Raw genomic sequence first — 22,203 nt, forward strand, 5'->3', positions numbered from 1 at the left:
GGAATCCCAGGCTATGCCTCATTTTCTTCACTCTGGTCCTGTCCCTGAGAGAGGAACACAAAAGGGATGGTTAGAAAAACAACAACAAATGCGCCTCCCAGAATTTTCTCAAACAGGCCAGTTAATTAAGGAAAGTAGATATTACATAGCTAGGTATAATGAACATGCAGTAAGTGGATTGTCTCAGTAATTTATGGAGAAAACCACCAACAAGAAGTGTATGTGGGTGGGGACAAAAGAGAGATAAAGTACTGCAGGCAGAACGCTTCCGTTTGCTGATTTTGCCTCACAGAATTGAGAGTTTGTTCTTATACACAAGTTTAATGCCACCTTCCTCTGTCTGCCATGGACCAACAAGTGATATATGCTGAGTTAAGCTTACCCACGGACTCAGGCCCAGAAAGTTCTTCACCTTCATCTCTTCCTCAGGGTAAGTGGCTTTAATTTTCCTTTCGGCATTTGTATATCTTCCAGAATTAGATCTTCCTGTTACATTTATGGCTTTAAATCATTGCTTTAAAGATGAGCAGTAGTTTTATATTAATGTTTAATGGGTGTTGCATGGCTTACCTGTAGATAATCACAACTTTGGAAAAAAAATTTTAAACCTCATACATTTCTTTTTTTCAATCAAGTTAGCTTGAAAAGCAAACATCACTTGTCTTACTGAGCCTTGGTTAAAAGACTCTGAACACTTTAGGCTACCCTGGGCACACTGCATATTGGTTGCCCCTGCTCCACAAGGAAAGAAAGAAAAGAAAAGAAAAGAAAAGAAAAGAAAAGAAAGAAAGAAAGAAAGAAAGAAAGAAAGAAAGAAAGAAAGAAAGAAAGAAGAAAGGAAGGAAGGAAGGAAGGAAGGAAGGAAAGAAAGAAAGAAAGAAAGAAAGAAAGAAAGAAAGAAAGATAGAAAGAGATAGAAAGAAAGAAAGAAAGAAAGAAAGAAAGAAAGAAAGAAAGAAAGAGAAAGAACGAAAGAGGAAGAGAGAGAGAAAGAGAAGGAGGAAGGAAGGAAGGAAGGAAGGAAGGAAGGAAGGAAGGAAGGAAGGAAGGAAAAATATTTTACATGTATGAACTAAGGAATATTTAAGACACACATTGCAAACTTGCTGTAATAACAACCTACGTTATTCCAAATTCCTCTACAAAATAATCAATACTATGATTAAGTCCCAGTGCATTTTCATCCATAATATTCCTTTCAGAATACAACGTGTAGGCCAGTTGCAGTGGCTCATGCCTGTAATGCCAGTACTTTGGTAGGCTGAGGTGGGTGGTTTGCTTGAGTCCAGGAGTTTAAGGCCGGCCTGGGCAATGTGGCAAAACCTCATCTCTACAAACAATACGAAAAAATAGCCAAGTGTGGTGGCACATGCCTGTGGTCCTAGCTACTCGGGAGGCTGAGGTGAGAGGATTGCTTGAGCCCAAGAGATCAAGGCTGCAGTGAGCTGTAATTGTGCCACTGTACTCCAGCCTGGGTGACATAGCGAGACTCTATCTCAAAAAATATATATATATATTTTTATACATATATTTTATATATATTATATATATAAATATATATATAAAGTGTAGGCTTAATGAGTAACATACTTGACTCTCTCAAGAGAGGGGAAAACTTTCTGGAAAAAAAATCATATTCAAGATCAAAGATTTGAATATCATTACTACCTGATAGTTTCTAGTTTGAAAAGTATCACAGCTTAGAAAGAGACAAGCCACAAAACACTTGAGCAGATCAGTAACGAACCTACTTACCATTTGTTGAAACTAGCACTTTCCTGTGTCTCTGAAGAGTTAGGATTCTGCATGAAAGAAGCGGGGAACACCAATGTGAGGTAATACATGATGGATAGCATGGCCTGTGGATGGATGGGGGGAAACCAGAAACTGAGGCAGAAAATCAGCATGAAATTATTATGACACATTATTATTTTCTGATATCTAACTGAATTTACTATCACTGATAATATTGCAATTGTTTACCAATCTGATATTCATTCCATATCATGCCCAGCATTTGACTTGTGCTGTTTTAAGACTAAGTTTTAAACTATTGAATTCTCAAAGTTTTAAGTCAAGAAGAAAGTCTTAGAGCCATCAATTAAGTTTCACTATAATTTTCATATAAGAGTAGAGGAAATTAGAGGATTCTAATAACTATAGGGAGGATTTGGTTGAGCCAGATTTTTTTTTTAAAGAAAAGAGTAAGTCTTTCTTTTCCTCTATTCATATCTAGCAAACGTTGGAAAGTGGGCATTGTCAGAAAAAGAATATAGAGATAGTGAGACTCTTCCCAAATGTTGCTATGACCCCAAACCAATGGATGCAGAAATTTTTTCTACTTGGATTGTAATAATTATCCTATAAAATGTCATTCTGAGAGTAAACCTGAAGAAAAAATGAGAGTAGAATAAAGCCAGAGCAAAATATGTGACTATAGAACACTGGTCTGATATTAAATGATTTTAAAACCACTATTGGTCTCTGGCTAAACTGTTGAGGCTGTGGTCACTCTGTAGTGTGGTGATCGTATCTAAGGCAGTTAGCAAAACCAGAAAGAGAGATGTGAGTGATAACATCCAACAGAAGTGGGGGCCAGCTTAAATAGGGACATATGAGCCATTCTACGGACTCAGATTTGCCTGATGAAAAGTCATTGGAAGGTTTAGAACAATGAAATGAGATGATTTCACGTACTTTTTAAACTCAAAAGGAGAATAGCCGTAGGTAGGTATTTCCAGATAACTAAAGTCCACCTGACCTCTGTAGTGATTTATTGTAACTTCATTAATTCTAACGTCGTATGGTGCCACAGAAACACAGTATAGGAGTACATTCCTCCCAGACACAGTACACTCCACTCAACTCCTTACATTTTAGCATAAGTGAATAACAAATTTTAAAAGTCACCAAGTTGCCTTTTACCTATAGTTAAAAAAAAAACTTTTAGAAAAAAAGAACTGCTGTTCATTGAACAGTTACCATGTGCCAGACGCTGTGCCCAGCATTTAGAAGAATTGTTTCATATATTCCTCTCCAAAATATTATGACATAGATATTATTCCACATTTCACAAATGAGGAAATCTGTGGGTTATGAAGGTTGAACGTATTTTCCAAAATAGTATGTTCACACTCAGATTTGCTAGATTGGAAAGACTATTCTTAATCAAAGTTAGCCTTTATTAATGAAAATTACTAAATTAATATTAGTAATAGAATTAGGCCGGGCGCGGTGGCTCACGCATGTAATCCCAGCACTTTGGGAGGCCGAGGTGGGTGGATCACCTGAGGTTGGGAGTTGGAGACCAGCCTGACTAACATGGAGAAACCCGGTCTCTACTAAAAAAAAATAAATAAATACAAAATTAGCCAGGTGTGGTGGCACATGCCTGTAATCCCAGGTACTCGGGAGGCTGAAGCAGGAGAATTGCTTGAACCCAGGAGGTGGAGGTTGTGGTGAGCCGAGATCGCGCCATTGCATGCCAGCCTGGGCAACAAGAGTGAAACTCCATCTCAAAAATAAATAAATAAATAAATAAATAAATAAATATAATTAATTTAGCAATTAAAATAGTGACTACACAGAGCTTTCTCCACTAGACAAACTTAGAGTTTCAAGGAAGAAAAGGGTAGGGAAGAGAAGAGACAGAAAGGTGAAATAATGTACATATATAAAACTGGAAGAAAAGCCATCCCAGTGCTGTCTTGGGCTTATTAACTGCATGTAGCCATTCTTGCATCACACCAGCTGTCATTAGAAGTTCTAGGCCAATATTACCAAGCTTGTTTCCTCACATGCAGATATATCCCTGGGGCCTTGGAGTCTCCTCTAGGTATCTACTCCTCCCTGGCCCCCTCGACTGACACAGCATGTCCTAAATAGTACCAGACGATAATCCATATGTTACAACCCTGACTTCAGTGTATTATGTTTCCTCCCATAACTTTGATCACATCTAACGCTACTAAATTCTATCTCCTCAGGGCCATTTTAGAGAGAGCTGATTCACTTATATCAGTGTGAGCATCCTGATGTGAGAGATTATCAGGTCTGCAAACTGGACCACACAACTTAATCCTCAAGGATAATGTACCATTAAAAGTAGAAATAGCTTCATGGCCATTCTGAAACATATAAAGAGAATAAAGGATTATATTATAGTATATCTGATGCTAAATTTTTTAACATGTAACTCATAGCAAGTAATCACTTACATGGAATAATATTAGAAAAAATAAAAAGGAATAGATAATACAAATAAATCAATAGCTTCAGATAAATTAGAAAGCCTTTATTCATAAAAGCTCCTGGGTCTAATAATAGAATTTATAAAGTAATTTATAATTATAATATATCTAATATGTTAAAAACCAAATGAGAGCAGAGGGAGACTTACAATTAAATCAGAGATATGGGAGCTATTTAGGCACAACTTCTAGCAGTGTAACTGAGGCATATACTACCAGAATAATTCCTTATCAGAGTTGATTTAATTTTGGAAGCTATATCCCAGTGTTTCTCCAGAATATTTTTATAAATAAGTCTCTATTATTTTTTTCTATTAATTTATGTTTTCAAAGATACAGAGCAAAATATATTGATAAAGTTGCGATTAATTTATAACATTTCATCAATATAATCATAACTTCTGAAGAACATGGGAGATTCATTATATAGTAATTGATATGATTACAGAGAAAAGCAGAGATATCTGACACTTGGTTTAGACTACGCGATGTTGTAAACGTAAGCACATGTTGTGTTATACTAGTGATAATATTGAAAAAGATATGCAGTCACAAAACCTTATCCCTTGATGGCCATACATTTGACCCAACTTGGAGATGATTGTTCTAGACAACAGCAAAGCAGAGGATTCCATGTCCAAGAACAGAATTTCTGTATACCACCAGCACCTAACATGGTACTTGGCACAAAATAGAGCCTCAAAAAATATCTTGACTAAATGAAGGTCTTCCTTCTTGGACAAAACGCTTTGACTTACTTCATACATTAAGACATGCACTTAATTTTTGTATAGCACTGGCAATTTTCAAAACGTCTTTCTACCTATCTCATTTGATTCTTATGCCAATCTTTTGTATACACACATGCGTAAGTGTTCGTATTTTATCAATGAGCAAACTGTTGGATCTGAGAACCCATCTTGCAGGACTTTACTTTTAGAATGATGGATAAATGTTGTTCCCTGCCCCCATCCCCCAAGCTGAATCTAATTGTCCCTATGTTATCCCAAGTACATTTTTGTACCAGATGTACTCCACTGAGTTAACTGAGGTTTTTTGTTTTGTTTGTTTGTTTTTGTGTTTTTCTTTTTAACTTTTCAGATGTCTGTCAGGGTTCACCTTGGCATCAATTTGCCCTAAAACTTAGCTGTGCTGGGATTATTCTCCTTGTCTTGGTTGTTACTGGGTTGAGTGTTTCAGGTAAGTGGGGCACAATCATTTGTTTCATAATACTTACTCTACTTCCATTATGTATCTTAGAGCATCTCAACATAATTTGGCTATCCCAATCTTAGTGCAAGATCAATGAATAAAAAGTCATGAAACAATGCTTCTAACAGTCAGTCCATATCCACTTTGGATACCAGCCTTTCATATTTGTCTTCCTAATTGCCCTGAGAGTCATTATGGGGTATTATATATGTGGCCCAAGAACTTTTGAAAAAGATCACAATTGATGATAACAAAGAAAAGAAAAATTTCCAGTTATTTATGGTTTATTATGTACTTACTAAAATTCCAGATTGCAGCAGACAATCTGTCCCTTGGAACAGGCACAATTAGACTCTTTTTGAAGATGATAAAGTTCAGGTGAGACTGTAGGCAATTTAAGAGCTTAAGTAATCCCCTTAGATTGACTTACCTAGTAGACACAGGCAACCTAATGCCTGTATGAGTCCACCTGTTTTGTTTTTTCTTATTTGTTTCTGTATGCTTCCTGTAGGTGAGACCTTTTTTTTTTTTATCACATTGCTAATACTTTTATCTTCTGTCCATATTCAAGCTTGTTGAGATTATTTAGTTTCCTGAAGTAAGAAATGTAATATATCCACTCCACCAAACATTTCAGCATTTAATACTCTTAATTGTTTTTCCTTATGTACTAGTGACATCCTTAATACAGAAATCATCAACAGAAAAATGCAGTGTGGACATTCAACAGAACAGGAATAAAACAACAGGTAATTGTGTGGCTTGAATTTCCTAAGAATAACAGTTAATATTTGGTAGATTTTATGTGTTACCTTAGGCACAATTCATAACAATCCATATGTTAAGATATTCTTATCACTGCTTTTCTGGATTAGAAAACTGAGACATAAAAAGATTCAACAACTTGCTGAGGGTCACATAAGCACCAAGTGATGAGGCTGGGAATTATACGTAAGTGGTCTGACTTATGAGCCTAAGGTTTTAACCAGCAAGGCATGCTGCCTCATGAGGAGCCTCTGCTAGGATGCTCCATTGTTGATAGGAAAATATGTGAAATACCTGATTATTTTAGTGAGCTGTTAAGTTTGGTCTGAAGTTAGTTGATAGAACTTAAACATAGAATGAATTCTTTACTATTTATTATATTTCCTCACCATGCAGCCACATTAGTCTTGTTCCAGTGTGTGTTAATAAAAATAAGATGACTATTGTTGAGTGACTGTAGTGGAATATGATCTGTGTGCACATTCTCACAGAATGGAAGTTTTAAGAAAACCTGAAAGTCCTTCTGGAAAATTCTATCCAATAGATCACATTAAGTAGGTGAATACATCATTTAGCAATTAGAAATTTTCTTATAATTTTTTCTCCATGGTATTTCTCATTAATTTAGTGAAAATAATTATTTGCTATGCATTTTGTGCATCATTTAAAGTCAGCACTTTTTACATGAGTTTTATACTGTTGCCTATGTAGTGAAACAGGCACTGGTGATGAATTTAAGGAAACTGAGAAATAGAAATATTTCATCTGACTGGCTGGACTTAAACAAGTTATTCTGTCTCTCACTGTCTTAAAATATAAGATGCGGCAGTTTAAATTATTCTGATGGTATTTTCCTATTTTAATATTTTATGATTCCATTTATGCTCAAGATAACTAGTTACTAATTCCCAATTCTTGGTACCAGAATGAACAGTAGGTCTCAAAAATCTCAACTTTATAACAAATTCATTGTTCTCACAGTGATAATCAAAAACTTTGAGCATTTATAATGACCTGTGTGTATGATTGGTTGTGGTGTGTCAGGGATAGGTTAGAAATATAACATTTATTTCTTATTTCTGTTTTTTACTTTAGAGAGACCGGTTCTCTTAAACTGCCCAATATATTGGCAGCAACTCCGAGAGAAATGCTTGTTATTTTCTCACACTGTCAACCCTTGGAATAACAGTCTAGCTGATTGTTCCACCAAAGAATCCAGCTTGCTGCTTATTCGAGATAAGGATGAATTGGTAAATCATTAAATAAAATACCTTAATAAAACTTAACACTTTCTTTAAACCATATTAATATGTCTGTGCATTAGCCCAGGTGTTTTATGCAATGGAAGTGATGACTTTGACTTCACAATTTGAATGACTAAGTGGATATGTAAACAAACAATTAAATATAAGGTGATGAATACAATAATAGAAATAAAAACATAGAGGGAAATATCACAAAGAAGGAATAACGCTGATGAGGAGTTAGGAAAGACTTCAGAGATGAGGTGATGCTTGAACTAGGTTTTAGGGGATCAAACCAGGAATAGATAAGCAGATTTAATATTCTTCTGTTCCATTTATAGACACATACACAGAACCTGATACGTGACAAAGCAATTCTGTTTTGGATTGGATTAAATTTTTCATTATCAGAGAAGAACTGGAAGTGGATAAATGGCTCTTTTTTAAATTCTAATGAGTGAGTATTAGATGAGCTAATTTTAATATTCAATTTATATCAGGTTTACACTGCAAGGTAGTAACACTGAAGATTGAGTTTTGTAGTTTTAATTTGGTTTAAAAACTCTCAAGAGGTTCAGAATAGGCTAAGAAGATGGATGATTTCAAAGTTGATTGGAAAGTTCTATATATGAAAAGATATCAGCTCTTTATGAGAAAATATATTTTTATCTGCAATGGAGTTTTAGGGGACAGGAAACAGACTAACTTATTTGGAAGGGTCACATTAAATTAAAAATAGTGATTATCTGGAGACCACTGGCACACAGAATGTCTTACGTTATATTTTTCACACTGTGGGAAAATATACATTAGTAGGTAATGAGACCAATTTAGTGGGTCACAGCTGGCATTAAAAGAAAAGAAAAAGTAGTAAATATCAGAATGTGGAACCCAGACACCTATATTGTGACAAAAATTGCAGTATATTTGAACCGCTGGTGTGAAAGACAGAGGTACTTGAGAGGATGTGATGAAAACATGTATAAGCCACAGAAGAGCTATTTGCTGTTTTCTCTTCAGTGTTACGTGCTTTTGTCTTGTGTAAGATAGTCAAAATTATCATCAACGTACTATGAGAGATGCAACACAGGCAAATTTCATATTTTAGCAGAATTCGTGGATAATTTTGCAGAAAAAGGCAGGGTGTTTTCTTCCCTCACAAGCAAAAATGTATAGGCCTTCAACCACATTTCTGTAAAGAACTTTTAATGAGTTTTTCAAAAGAGATAATATAAACAGTTATATTTAATGAGTCTGTAAATGATTTAGTCAAATGGGCAAAATTTACATTTAAAATGTATTTTCCATCACTCAAAAAACAAGAGATTAAAATCTAAAACATAAGAGAATGTTTAAGTTTGTCTAAATTATACTAAGATAATTTATTAAGTATGGAAAGTATTAAACACTGAAAGAAATGTTGGCTCAATCAGCAAAGTTTTGACATTATATGAGCCACATTCTAAAATATTTTATAAAGTGTAAGATTTTAAAATAAAGATGATTTAAAATAAATGTTCTGGACTAGAATAAATTTATGAAAAGCCAAACATACACATTATATTTAAAAACATCTCTCTTGATTTTTATATTGCTTTCTGGGGGTTATTTTCTATATTTTATTTACAAATAAATGAAAGTATGTTTGCTATTAATTTATTTTTATCGTTTCATACATGGTATTGGTGAATTAGCATTTATTAAATATAGTTTGTGTCTGTGTTTCTTAATGGGGTCATAATGCAAAATGTTTATTTTATTGTGGTTCACAGTAAAAAATAAAATTTGAAAACACTGAAATGTGAACATAAATATGTGTAAAGTGGATGGAGTAAATTCAGTTGAATCTTAAACTGAGGAGAAAGATGATGCTTTGATTAAGATAGTAGTGATCAGGCAAACCTGGAAGGTATCATGTTATAGTAGAAAAAGCACCAGTTAGTCTCTGCTTTTATTTGCAAGGCAAGGAAAGAAAGGAAAGAATCATAGTACTTTTTACAGGATGGTTTTGGGGGCTACAGGAGACAATGTTCAAGAGCTAGCCAGATGACTCATCAAGGAAGGCCTGGAAAACCACTGAGGGCCTTTTGGAAAAGGAATTGTTGACTTGGCCAGATTGGCATTTAAAAAATTACCCTGATAATTGAAGAAAGAATTAGAAGGGTGGAAGAGATAAAATATAGGGAACTTTTGCAATAGCCCAGTTGAAAGAAGTTCTTGGTTTGACTAGAAGGTTGGGCAGTAAGAAGAAATCAGACAAGCAGCCCCAAGAGGCTACGTGAAAAAATGGAACAAAGGACTAAAGAAAAGCTGTGATGGAGCCCTGCATGCTGCCACCACCTCATCTGTTTGAGACAAATAGGAGAGTCTTGAACTCACACCATCTTTGCAACTCAACCCCAATACAGCCTGTCCCATTGTTTGAATTATATCATCACCTCCTACCTGCAGTGAGCCACGGGACTCATGCCTGTTTGAAACTAATATTATATTGTTGCAGACACCTGTTCACCTCTGTTTGGAATGAGAATGAAAGGAACCTCTGACTACATAACCATGAACTGAGCCACTTTTTCTCACTGCTTCCAAATTCTATAGACCCTGAATATCCATTATGCCTCTAGATATTTATCATATTTACTCAGCACATATTTTTGAAGTATTGCCACATTTTCATATTTCATCTCCATGACTCCCCTAAATATTAGGTGGCTATAGCCTAAATATTTAAGAAAACTGTGGCTGAGTAAAGTTAGGAAACATTTTTAACGTGACCTGTTAGTAGAATAATAAGAAGACTGAATCCCCAGTTTCCAAAGTTTCTTTCTTTTTTTAATGTAATCGTGAAGTTTCTCGTTAGAGGGATTCTTTTCCAATGAAGATGAACTTGAAAGTTCCAGAGGTTTACATTAGCTCTATCTTAAAAGTTCATACCATTTTATATTTGTGACTGTGTACCTTCTTTGTTTAATAGTTTATCATTCTACTGCTTCCTGAGAGTCCTAGGAAATAATGGCTAAGTGAGAATAGCTCTAAGAAAATCATAAACGCTAAGACAGACTTTTCTTTTGCTCCACAGCTTAGAAATTAGAGGTGATGCTAAAGAAAACAGCTGTATTTACATCTCACAGACATCTGTGTATTCTGAGTACTGTAGTACAGAAATCAGATGGATCTGCCAAAAAGAACTAACACCTGTGAAAAATAAAGTGTATCCTGACTCTTGACTATGAATCCCATCTCAATTTATTTGCTTCCCATTACTAATCTCTGTACTTTTAGCTGCACATACTATTGGCACTACCTAATGTACATTTAGTGGCACAAAGTGAACAAATTCTGAGAATTGTGCAACTGTTATGAATCTTACAGAAGTTCACGTTTATCATATTCATTCTACTAAATGAGGAAACACAGACATAAAGAAAACATGTATCATTTTAAAGAAACAGTGATCTTCTATGGTGAAGGAGTGAAGGATGTCCATGAATATGCCAGATTGGTATAGTGATTGTTTTGTGTTTAAAACAGTACAGAAATTGTAGATTCAGAAAGGGAGAGCTGACCTGTCTCTTCCTGCATGCGGCAAGCCATAAAGATTCCTCTGGGAGGGCTACCCGAGTCATACAAGGGAAAGAAAATAGCTCTTATCACCAGAGACCTGGAATTGGATGCTGCAACGAACCTGAATAAAGATACTTAATAAACACCTATTTTTCACCTATTTTACAGCCCCCAACAACCAATATATCTCCTAGTGACTCCTCTAGAAAATGTATTGCCCCTAGCCAGCTTTTCTTTATCCTGTCATTTCTTTTCAAATTTATCATTCTTGGTCTAAAAAGCATAAAAGCATCTTGCTTTGGCCACTTCTATGGATGTCACTCTCTTGCGAGTTCCTCATGTACATGCAAAACGAATAAAATGTGTATACTTTTATTTTGTTCATCTGCCTGGTGCCAATTTAGTTTCTAGATCCAATAGAAGAGCCCGCTACAAGCTAAAAAGGGGCTTTGGAGGTGATCTCTGGCTCCCCTTCAATGGAAAGAACCCCAGACCTGCTGAAGAGAATCAGATTCTAATCCTGACGTGTATGTGTGGCCTTCATTGATCCCTTCCATGTAATGGCTCATCTCCAGGAAATTTTTAGTAAATAACTGCTAAATCCCTGTGCATCTATCATAGTCTATCATTTTTTAAACCACTACACAATTGAGTTGTGGCAGAACGTTGATTAAAGTCCATTCTTTTGACTCTGACACCAGAATCCCATAATTAAAGGAGTTTGGGAAGGGACCTTAACTCTTCTTGCCATTCCATAGTTCTTCCCATCTTAATTTTATTATTACATCATTTTCTTCCATATCGTCTTCTACCCATGGCTCACACACACAAGCTATAGAAAATATGTAATTAAATCTTTAGTTATTCTGATAGAAAATAAGTTATACCTTTTAATTGTGAAGTGAAAGTTAAAAAACAGAAGTATTTATTATCATAGATCTCTTGAATGTCCACCTTTCTTAAAAATATGCCAAATTATGCATGGAAATCAAATAAATGAAAATGGTTAATGTACCTGATAAGAAGACTTGTCATAATAAAATTCTGAAAAATAGATATCTGGTTACCCTAATAATTCATCACCAAATTGAATTATACAAATTCAAGTGCATATGACATGGCTAAAAGAATGGCTCAATTCCTATATCCCATACATGAGGAATTATAATACTTGTTAAAACAATAACTTTTGAAGAGATCAGAAATCAAAGCAAAATTCATTTTGTGCCAATTACTTAGAAAATAGATTACTTAGGAAAACATTTTAGGCAAATGTGTCATTACAAAATAATATATAATGAAAGTAAGGTTTGGAAGTATTTGATACTTTCCGGGAAGGACACGTAATGACACCAGTAGAGCAGAAATCTGATGAAAATTGTCCCATGATGGAAAATGCACATTCCCACCTTTTTGGAACGATGTTGATAGCAATCTTCTAAAGCGATTCAGGATAAGGCTATATCCACCCACTTAGTCCAGAATTCACTCCAAACATTGACCTTTTCCTCCTTCTGTACTTGTTAGATCTGAAATCAAGCAGCCTTAAAGCACACATCCGTAAGAAAATTTTGCAGAAAAATTAACCCCGAGAAGTTAGGTTATCTGTCACTGTAATGTGCTATTGCAAAATTAATTAAATATATTTACCATGTATTGGATATTATAATTCTGAGGTTATCCCGGAATCTCAAACTATGAAGGCACAATTCCATGAGGAAGGCATGTCTAACCATATTTCAGGCAGGTTAAGAAATATTAGGTTTAAGGGGAAATTTTTGGTTATAGTATTTGAGTCAATGTTTATGACATAAACTGCAACTCCAAGGCATGGTGAAAATATGATACTTAGTAAGGCATTCAGGATCTACTGTTTACCTATTATCAAAAAGATAAGAGATAGCAAGTGTTGGTGAGGGTGTGGAGAAAAGAAAAATCTTATATGCTATTGGTGGAGATAAAAATTGGTATGGCCATTATGGAAAAAAATAAGCAGCTTTCTCAAAAACTGAAAATAGAATATCATACAATCCAGCAATGCCACTTCTGGGTACATATCCAAGGGAAATTAAATCAACACCTCATAAAGATATCTGCACCCCATGTTTATTACAGCACTATTCACAATAGCCAAGATATTGTATCATTCTAGGTGTCCATCAGTAGATGAATGAACAAAGAAAAGGTGGTATGCATTTTATATATATATATATATACACACACACATACATATCATACAGTGTAATGAAATAATTTGCAGCTACAAAAAAAAGAAGAAAATTATGGCACTTTGAGCAACATGAATAAACTTAGAGGGCATTATGCTAAGTGAAATGAGTCAGACACACAAATACTATATGATTTCACTTATATGTGGAATCTAAAAAAGTCCAACTCATAGAAGCAGAGTGTAGAAGAGGGGCTACTAGGGGCTGGAAGGTTGGGGAAATGGGGCATGTTAGTCAAAAGGTATGAAATTTCAGTCCTAAGATGAATCAATTCTGGAGATCTAATGTACAAGGTGTTGAGTGTAGTTAATAATACTATATACTGTGTACTTGAAGTTTGATAAAAGAGCAGATTTTAAGAACATATCTCATCACACTCACACACACACACAAATGATATGGGTGGTGATGGATGTGTTGATAGTGCTAATCATCACATAATGTATATGTATATTAAATCATCACATTGTACACCTTAAATATATACAATTTTTGTCAATTAAGTCTTTTAAAATTAAAAAGAAAAAAGATCTGCCATCTGCGTTTCTGATGTTGCCTTCCACTATGTGCCTCTGTGAAGCCCTTGCTCCAGGCACATGGACCATTGTCCAAACAACACTGAACTCCTTCGCTCTTTGCCTAGAAAAATCCTAGCAGTTGTCAAAGGCTCGAATTAAACATTAATTCCTTTGACGAAATTTACCCCAAATCTTTTTGCTCCTCATAATTTGTCACCTATTTCTTCCCACTTTTCCAAAATATGATTTAATCTTTGCTGTGTTACAATTAGTTGTTTTTATCTTTGTAAAGCTAGTTCCACTTTTCTCATGGCTGGATTTGGACAATCACCAAGACAGAATAATTAAAGGGAAAAAAAAAGATCATCTCTGATTTCACTTTAATATAGTGGCTAAGAAGTTACTTTTGGCAGAGTAATCTGTTTATGTTATGGTAGAAAGATCTCGAGGCAGGGCCAATGAGATTCCTTCTGTGTATTTTCTATGCTACGTGCTTGGATTTGAAGTCTATTTATCTCTGCTTTACCTCCCTGCCCCATCCATTCCACAGACTTTCTTCAATACACATGGCATGGGTTAAAAAGTAGGCATAGTAGAAAAACATTTCTGGTAGGAAAATTAAAAATTTAAATATTCTTAATGCATCCATCTAGTTTTTTTGTTTGTTTGTTTAATCAGTCTTTCCAATCCACTTATGTTTAGGCAGCCACCAATCAATTCTTCCCTTCATGATGCAGAAATGGATAAGAAAAAGTAACTTTTGCCTTCTGTATCAAGCAGAAAATTCACAAAAATACAAATAAAAAAATTCTAAAAGTAATTTTGGATTTTAAACACCTACAGAGTCATGAAGCAACTAACTTATCTTGGTCTGGTGGAGATAGACTTTAATCTACTCCTTGCCAGCAATTCAAGTTTACTTCTGCAACTGTTTATGATGAGCTTCACCTGCTACCTTAGAGGCTTATTGGTTCATTTTGTTTTGTTTTTGTTTTTGCCTTTGATGATGCTCTTGTTTCCTCCCAACTGAGCAAAACAGAAGAAATAAAAAACAGTTCTGTATCAATCAGAACAAGTTGATCAACTTTTCCCCTTCAGAACATCTTACTTCCCACACAATAAATAAAACAGAATAATGTATTTATTTATTTTCTTATTTTGTTATTGTTGCTACTAGTACTACTATTATTAGGCCCTCTCCATGGGAATGTGAGCCCAGGAGGGCAAGGACCTTCTTAGTATTGTGAACCAACAAACGGTTCTGTTACATAGTAGATGCTCAAAAATATTTCTTATGAACAAATAAATTATTATATAATCACTTTTCTGTAACACCTGGGCTCAGCAAGGTGGTTTTTCCAAAACGACTATTTTTCAAATAATAAAGCAAGCACACAGAATAATTTTTCAACATTTACAAGGTAACCCACTAATAGGGCTGGAACCCAAGCCTGATTTCCCAGGTCTGGGAAGCCGATTGCACTCTGTATCTCAACACAATCTACCAGCGCCCTTTCAAAATAAACATGGGGACACTGTAAAACTAGAGTGTACTTTTGATTTGTCCTTTGCACTTCATGAAAAATTTTCAGTATTCTACTTTAGGAAGCAAGTAACTGCTACACAAGTAAACATTTCCAGGCAAAAATAGTCGAACAGGCATAATCACTAAACGTAATTCCAATTTTGACTGAAATTGAACCCCAGATAGCTTGTTTTGCTCACAGGTTAATATTCAGATATTTTTATTCATCAGTGGTGATTTTCAGGCTCAAAACACAAACAGTAATGTCCAACTATTACTACTTTATTTCAATTTGTTTTTTTTGGTGTTAAAATGAAGAGTACAGGATGACTTAAATTGTTGGTTAACTTATAGGTTAAGTGATTTTGCCTAAATGGCAATGGAGGACTAGATTCCTGTATAGAACGCAAGCAACTCACGGCCGGGCGCGGTGGCTCACACTTGTAATCCCAGCACTTTGGGAGGCCGAGGCGGGCGGATCACGAGGTCAGAAGATCGAGACCACGGTGAAACCCCGTCTCTACTAAAAATACAAAAAAATTAGCCGGGCATGGTGGCGGGCGCCTGTCGTCCCAGCTACTCGGAGAGGCTGAGGCAGGAGAATGGCGTGAACCCGGGAGGCGGAGTTTGCAGTGAGCCGAGATTGCGCCACTGCACTCCAGCCTGGGTGACAGAGCGAGACTCCGTCTCAAAAAAAAAATGTTCCAGTGGGGAAGGATTATACTGCCATTCAGATTCAGTGTAACAAAATATTAATTCACAGCGTATGGCACTTAGGGATTTTCTAGGAAATGAGGAATAAAAACATCTTAGTCATAGATCACAGCACAGTTAAAAATCTTGTGGTGAGAAAGCTCTTGGTATTTGAGGATTGGAAGAAGTCCACTAGGGCTGAAGTGGGGCAAATTTTTATTTATTTATTTGTTTATTTTTTGGAGACGGTCTCTCTCTGACGTCCGGGCTGGGGTGCAGTGATACAATCTCAGCTCACTGCAACCTCTGCCTCCCAGGTTCAAGCAATTCTTGTGCCTCAGCCTCAAGAGTAGCTGTGATTACAGGCATGTGCCACCACACCCAGTTAATTTTTTGGTTTTTTAATAAAGACAGGGTTTCACTATGGTGGCCAGGCTGGTCTTGAACTCCTGGCCTCAAGTGATCTGCCTGCTGCAGCCTCCCCAAGTGCTGGGATTACAGGTGTTAGCCACTGCACCCAGCCTGAAGTGGGGCAAAGTTTTTTTTAAACCATTTGGTTTTGTTACAGAGTTTCTTGAGTTCAGACTTTTAAAATTGTGTATTAGGGTTTGAAACACGAAAGAAAGTTATAAATAGAAAATTTGTATTACTAGAAAGCTGTGTAAATGAAATCCTCACAAAGAAAGAGCACCAGTTCTCCACAACACCAAAAGGATACGCTTTGCTTACTTAGAATCTTATTTCTTCACCACTGGGCCATGACTAAAAATAAGAGCATATTACTGTTGGTCAGGGCTATCTTAAATAATAAAGATTTTACCAGAAAAAAAAGATGCTCCATTTCCTTTTTTTTCTTTCTTTCTTTGAAGCTTCTCTCTTCTTTATAATACTTTAAGATATAACTGGTCAATAGAGAAAGGAAATACACACAGTTCACATCTTTAGAAGGCTTTTAACAAAGATGTTAGTGTAAATGAATTCTAAAATATATTCTAATCCCCAATAACTCCTTTCATATTTACACAATTTTTAGTTCACAAAAGAAATGCCTGGCCTTTATAAGGGCTCAGTAGCACTTGAATTTTTTGTTTTGTTGAATCCTGGAGGAAGGAGTAGGTGAAGAAGCATTTCTTCACGTTTATGTTGGACTAAATTAAGCAAATATTGTTTTAGTAATTTACACATGCCAGATCGATTAGGCAGAGTCCAGTTCATAGCAAAACATTTATGTTCCTTCCTCCTTCCTGGAACAATGCAAATCATTGCCCTGGCTACAAGCAAATGACCATTTGCTTTTCTAACAATTGATCCTGTCTCTGGCTTGGAACTTCGAATAATCTAACCATAGAAATACGGTGTATAAACTTAGATGGAATCATAGAGATTGCACAATGAACAATCATAGAGATTGTACAATGGCCACATTCTGCAAAAGCAGAAATGAGGCCAGGTCAAAGACTTTTACTTTACTTAAATTCAGTTTCTCATCTCTCACCTTATATGTCCTAATGTTTATTGAACGTTTACTATGTGCCAACCACTGTTCTAAGCACTTTGTCTTCAATAACTGATTTAATCCTTAGAGAACCCTATAAAGTCGGCATTATTATTTTTCTCATTTTATAGATTCGATTCCCAAGAGATGTTGACATGCTCACTGTCAATCAGTTTGTCAGTAAAAGAGCCTAGATTTGAACCCTGTCAGACTTCAGAGCCTACACTTTAAACACAATATATTCCATCTCTCTAATAGTTTATATCAAGTAGTGTTACCCGATCAATGTATTCAAGTGGTAAAACTGTACAGAAATTTTTTTACTATTACCTGAATATAGTAGTCATATTTTACATCTCATTCTTTACTGTTAACAACATAATTTAAACTACATTATATTTATTTAATCTAGTATAATAAAATTGTATTCATCTGTTTAGGCAATGGCGAATTGCTTTTGCATGTCTGTTCTCATCATTGACCTTTTTATGAAATGTAGCAAGCAGTTCAACACTAAACTCACTTAATATAGTATACCTCAAAAATAAGCAACAAACACCTATTTGCAAATTAAATACTACCAAACTTTTTTCCTTTTCTGATCAGTATATATCAATAAATCTTAATTTACAAATGAATAATGCATTTTTTTTCCTGAGACATGAACAAAACCCCAGCTTCTTCCTTTTCCCTGCTTTTCGGGATAAGGATTCCGAGACTCTGATACATAGAACACACCCAGTAAATGTGATGAATTAATCAATAAGTGGAAAGGAAAAATCTATGCCCATAACTAGAATCTGAATTTCCTCTTTCATAATTACAATCATAATTACAATCTGGAAAATTTTCCCCCTAAATGAAAGTGGAATATATGTATAAGAAACTGTCATTATTTGAAGGTAATATTATTGTGTATCTGGAAAATTCAAAATGATACTTTGAAATGTTTGTACACAGATAGTGATATATGAAATGAATATTCAGACTTTGGATGGACAAGGAGAACTAAAGCAAAAGTGCAACTTACTCTTTTGGCTACGCATGAATAATAAGGTTCCTTTTTCTCTGACTCAGGAGTTTCATGTCTTTTGTCAGTATTCATGAAACCCACAGGCTAAATTATTAGCTTGCAAGTAGGATAAACATCTTAGATTCTTCATAGTTCTTGATAGTTTGGGGGGATGAAGATGGATGGGTTGCCAACAGAAGCATGGGTTTCTGAAAGAGAAAGGACAAGAGTTCCCATGGATTGGGTTAAAGAATGTGAGAAGACTTCCAGGCATCTGATGGGAAATGTTCTCACCCAAGTAGTAAGCAGATGGGGAGGAATAAAGGTCCTCCACTCTTCTACCCTGGAGGCTGAGAGGCAAGTTACCTGAACGAAGCATTAATTGTTGTGTAACTCTCTTCCAGGCAGTTGAGGATACAGAAGTAGGCAGTATCCAGTTTTACAGGCCCTCATAGGTCAAACCTCAATTCTGTTTCCTGCTCCTGCAACCATCATTGGCTTCTACAATACAGGCCACGCTTCCTTACCTTCGTCCTGCAAGGGTTCAACATTTGATGTTTCTTTATGCATAACTAGCACTCTAACCCAAATAAGCTTAGAAGACAGCCATGGATATCTTTTACAAACAAAAAAAAGAGAGCAAAGAAACAAAATTGACTTTACAAAAGTAATTCACCAAACTCCTGACTAAAATAAATAATAAAATATATAATCTTTCCACTGTCCTTTTCTTTCTAATTTCCACTCCCTGTCTTCCCTTCCAATTATTCCTTTCCTTCTTGCTTCCTGGAATGGAGGTGTCAGAATCTATGTGTGGAGGGCGAGCCATATACGAAGGCTTCTTGGAGGCATGCAGGATTCTGCAGCGGAAAAGGAGAGCCAGGCAGAAGCACATTTAAGGTGGGTGAGGAACTGGCAGGTGGAAGAGGTATCCAGGGGTAGTTTAGAGATTCATTACATTGAGCAAATAACTACTTTAATTGAGCAAATAAATAAAGGCATTGTAAATGATGATAGCCAGGTTTCTCTCAGCTGGAAAATGTACTTAAAAGCATTGAAAAGTAGGCCACAATAACTCTGAAGTATCAGATTAGAATTAGAGGTAACAATATGAACTCATAGCTATAGATGTATCTATCTATCTATCTATCTATCTATCTATCTATCATCTATCTATCTATCTATCTATCTATCTATCTATCTATCTATCTATCTATCATCATTTACCTTTGCTAGCTCTCCCTCCACTGAAAGGAGCTAGAAATAAGATATTCCAGTAATAATGAGCACATGGAGGTCCCAGACCTTGACTTCCAAATACTGTCCTCCTCTTAAATAAACCAGAACTTTTTGGAGAAATGGCTGATTCTAAGGCCGAGTCAGGGAAAAATAGTAAGATGAGGCCGGGCGCGGTGGCTCACGCCTGTAATCCCAGCACTTTGGGAGGCCGAGGCGGGCGGATCACGAGGTCAGGAGATCGAGACCATCCTGGCTAACACGGTGAAACCCCATCTCTACTAAAAATACAAAAAATTAGCCGGGTGAGGTGGCGGGCACCTGTAGTCTCAGCTACTCGGGAGGCTGAGGCAGGAGAATGGCATGAACCCTGGGGGGGCGGAGCCTGCAGTGAGCCGAGATCGCGCCACTGCACTCCAACCTGGGTGACAGCAAGACTCTGTCTCACGAATTAATGGGTGCAGGAAATCAACATGGCACATGGATACATATGTAACAAACCTGCACATTGTGCACATGTACCCTAAAACCCTAAAGTATAATAAAAAAAAAAAAAATTAAAAAAAAAAAAAAAAAAAAAAAAGACTCTGTCTCAAAAAAAAAAAAAAAAAAAATAGTAAGATGAGCCCCTAAATTTATTCGTCAGGACTTACTGAGGCTGTGTCATGGGTACGCCCTCAACCTTGGCAAAATAATATTTCTAAATTACCTGTCTCAAATTTTCAGGGTTCACATTTTGGTAACCACAAAGGGATGCTGAGTGGACATGCCTCTGACCTTTGACAAATCTCCTATTGGGCTTGGTACCAGCATGAGCTAACTTTATGGCTCAAACCAATAGGACAATTTAGTGAGGTCTGAGAGCACCCGCTCTTCCAAAATCTGGTTGAGATCTAAAGTTTATTTTGCTGTACAACTCCTCTTTTTTTTGGAGTTTTACTTGCTTCCAACAGGAAGGCAAGTTTTCCTGGTTCTATGACGATGGAAGGCGGGTAATTCCTGTATGGAGTTTGAGCTCGCTTCCCATAGGGAAGATGAGTCATTTTGTTTTGTTGTTTTGTTTTGTTTTCTTTTTTCCTGCTTCTAGGATGCTAGAGAGCAATCCACAGCCTGAGACCCATCACTAGGGAAGAAAGTGGTTTGGGATTCTGTCTTGGAAGTTCTTTTTAAACAACTAAAGTTAGCATTAACAACTAGCTGGTGTTAATTTCTCCTTACCCTTAAAGTGCTCAGAAATCATATGATTTGTGTGATCACTATTAGTTTTGCAGCATTTTATCCTAACTGAAATATGGTAATAAAATTAACAATTTTTGTTGTTGTCGTTGAAGGTGCTCAATAGTTAAAAGTCAGCTTAATTAAAAGGCTAACATCCAAGATGTGTGTGTGTGTGTGTGTGTGTGTGTGTGTGTTTGTATGTATGCATGTGTGTGCATTTGTATTTAAAAGGACTTCATGTTTTTGGATTTTTTTGTTTGTTGTTTTTCTCTCCTAAGACTTTGTCTTTTTTTTTTTTTCTTCTCAGTTGATTGAATTCTGTTTCCACCTGATTTCTTGACTAAACTAGTATTGCAACAGAGGCTACTCTTGGGTTTTAAGGAAGAGTGTAGTTTAATTTTATGTTTAATTTGGCTCAAAAAAAATAAAAGTGTTTCCCTCTCATACTACCATACTTCTTCTCTGTATAATTTATGATGTAAATGTTGCTATTTGATTTTCACCTAAGTAGTTTTCTTTAATGTGCAAATTTAAGCCTATTTAGCTGACAATTGCCTAGGGTTGTGAAACAGGTTATCAAGAATCTGAAAGTCTAAGATAGGAAAAAAAGGGGAGGGGTATTTATAAATCTATAAAATGTACTATCAGCATGCCTAATATGTTTTTATATTTTTTTACGTGTTGTGTACAGAATGTTTTACTGCTAAAAATATATGAAGGAGCTCTAATTAATTGGCTTAAAAAACCCAAAGCACTTAAATTAGATAGTAAAAAGGAAAAGTCAAATGTTTTTTCAAGTTTATGTAACTTAAGTAAAATCTTTAATAAATAAGCTAGCTTTAAAATTATTGATAAAGTAATATTAGAAATGTCTTAGGAATTGCCCAGCATACATTTTCGTTTGCATTTATTAATCAAGCAATTTCATACTTATCACTGCCAAGTACTATAAGGTATCAAAATTTGGCATAGGGTTTACAAAACTATAAACCCAGCCCAAATCAAAATAATCTTTGCTTGTGTAATTTTTAATAAATAAGACATTGATATGGGTTTAATGAAAATAGCTGCATCTTGAATTTAGTAAGATTACCATAACTTCTAATCCCGGCGCTTTAGGCAGTCTAGTCCACAGAAAATAAGGAGGTTTGTTTTGGGAAAGGACTGTTATCACCTTTGTTTCAAAGCTAAACTATAAACTAGGTTCCTCCCAAAGTTAGTTCAGCCTATGCCCAGAAATGAA

The 22,203-nt window shown here is 35.7% G+C and overlaps 1 protein-coding gene across 3 annotated transcripts; it reads left to right on the forward strand.

Annotated features, from left to right (window-relative positions):
- The first annotated feature begins 265 nt into the window (after positions 1-265).
- On the forward strand, positions 266-11,419 carry KLRB1 (killer cell lectin like receptor B1). Of its 3 annotated transcripts, none has more exons than XM_055280703.2 (6): positions 266-430; positions 5,352-5,450; positions 6,137-6,211; positions 7,323-7,477; positions 7,813-7,928; positions 10,551-11,419. In XM_055280703.2, exons 1-6 carry the CDS (start codon positions 346-348, stop codon positions 10,696-10,698), a joined length of 678 nt encoding a protein of 225 aa, XP_055136678.1. In that variant the 5' UTR covers positions 266-345; the 3' UTR covers positions 10,699-11,419. The 3 variants fall into 3 exon arrangements, with proteins under 3 accessions (XP_055136678.1, XP_055136679.1, XP_055136681.1); XM_055280704.2 differs by lacking the exon at positions 10,551-11,419 and adding an exon at positions 9,702-10,544; XM_055280706.2 differs by lacking the exon at positions 5,352-5,450 and having other exon boundaries at positions 10,551-11,376.
- Positions 11,420-22,203: the final 10,784 nt, after the last annotated feature.

The sequence above is a fragment of the Symphalangus syndactylus genome, chromosome 5, assembly GCF_028878055.3.
Source record: "Symphalangus syndactylus isolate Jambi chromosome 5, NHGRI_mSymSyn1-v2.1_pri, whole genome shotgun sequence".
Classification (NCBI taxonomy): Eukaryota; Metazoa; Chordata; class Mammalia; order Primates; family Hylobatidae; genus Symphalangus; species Symphalangus syndactylus.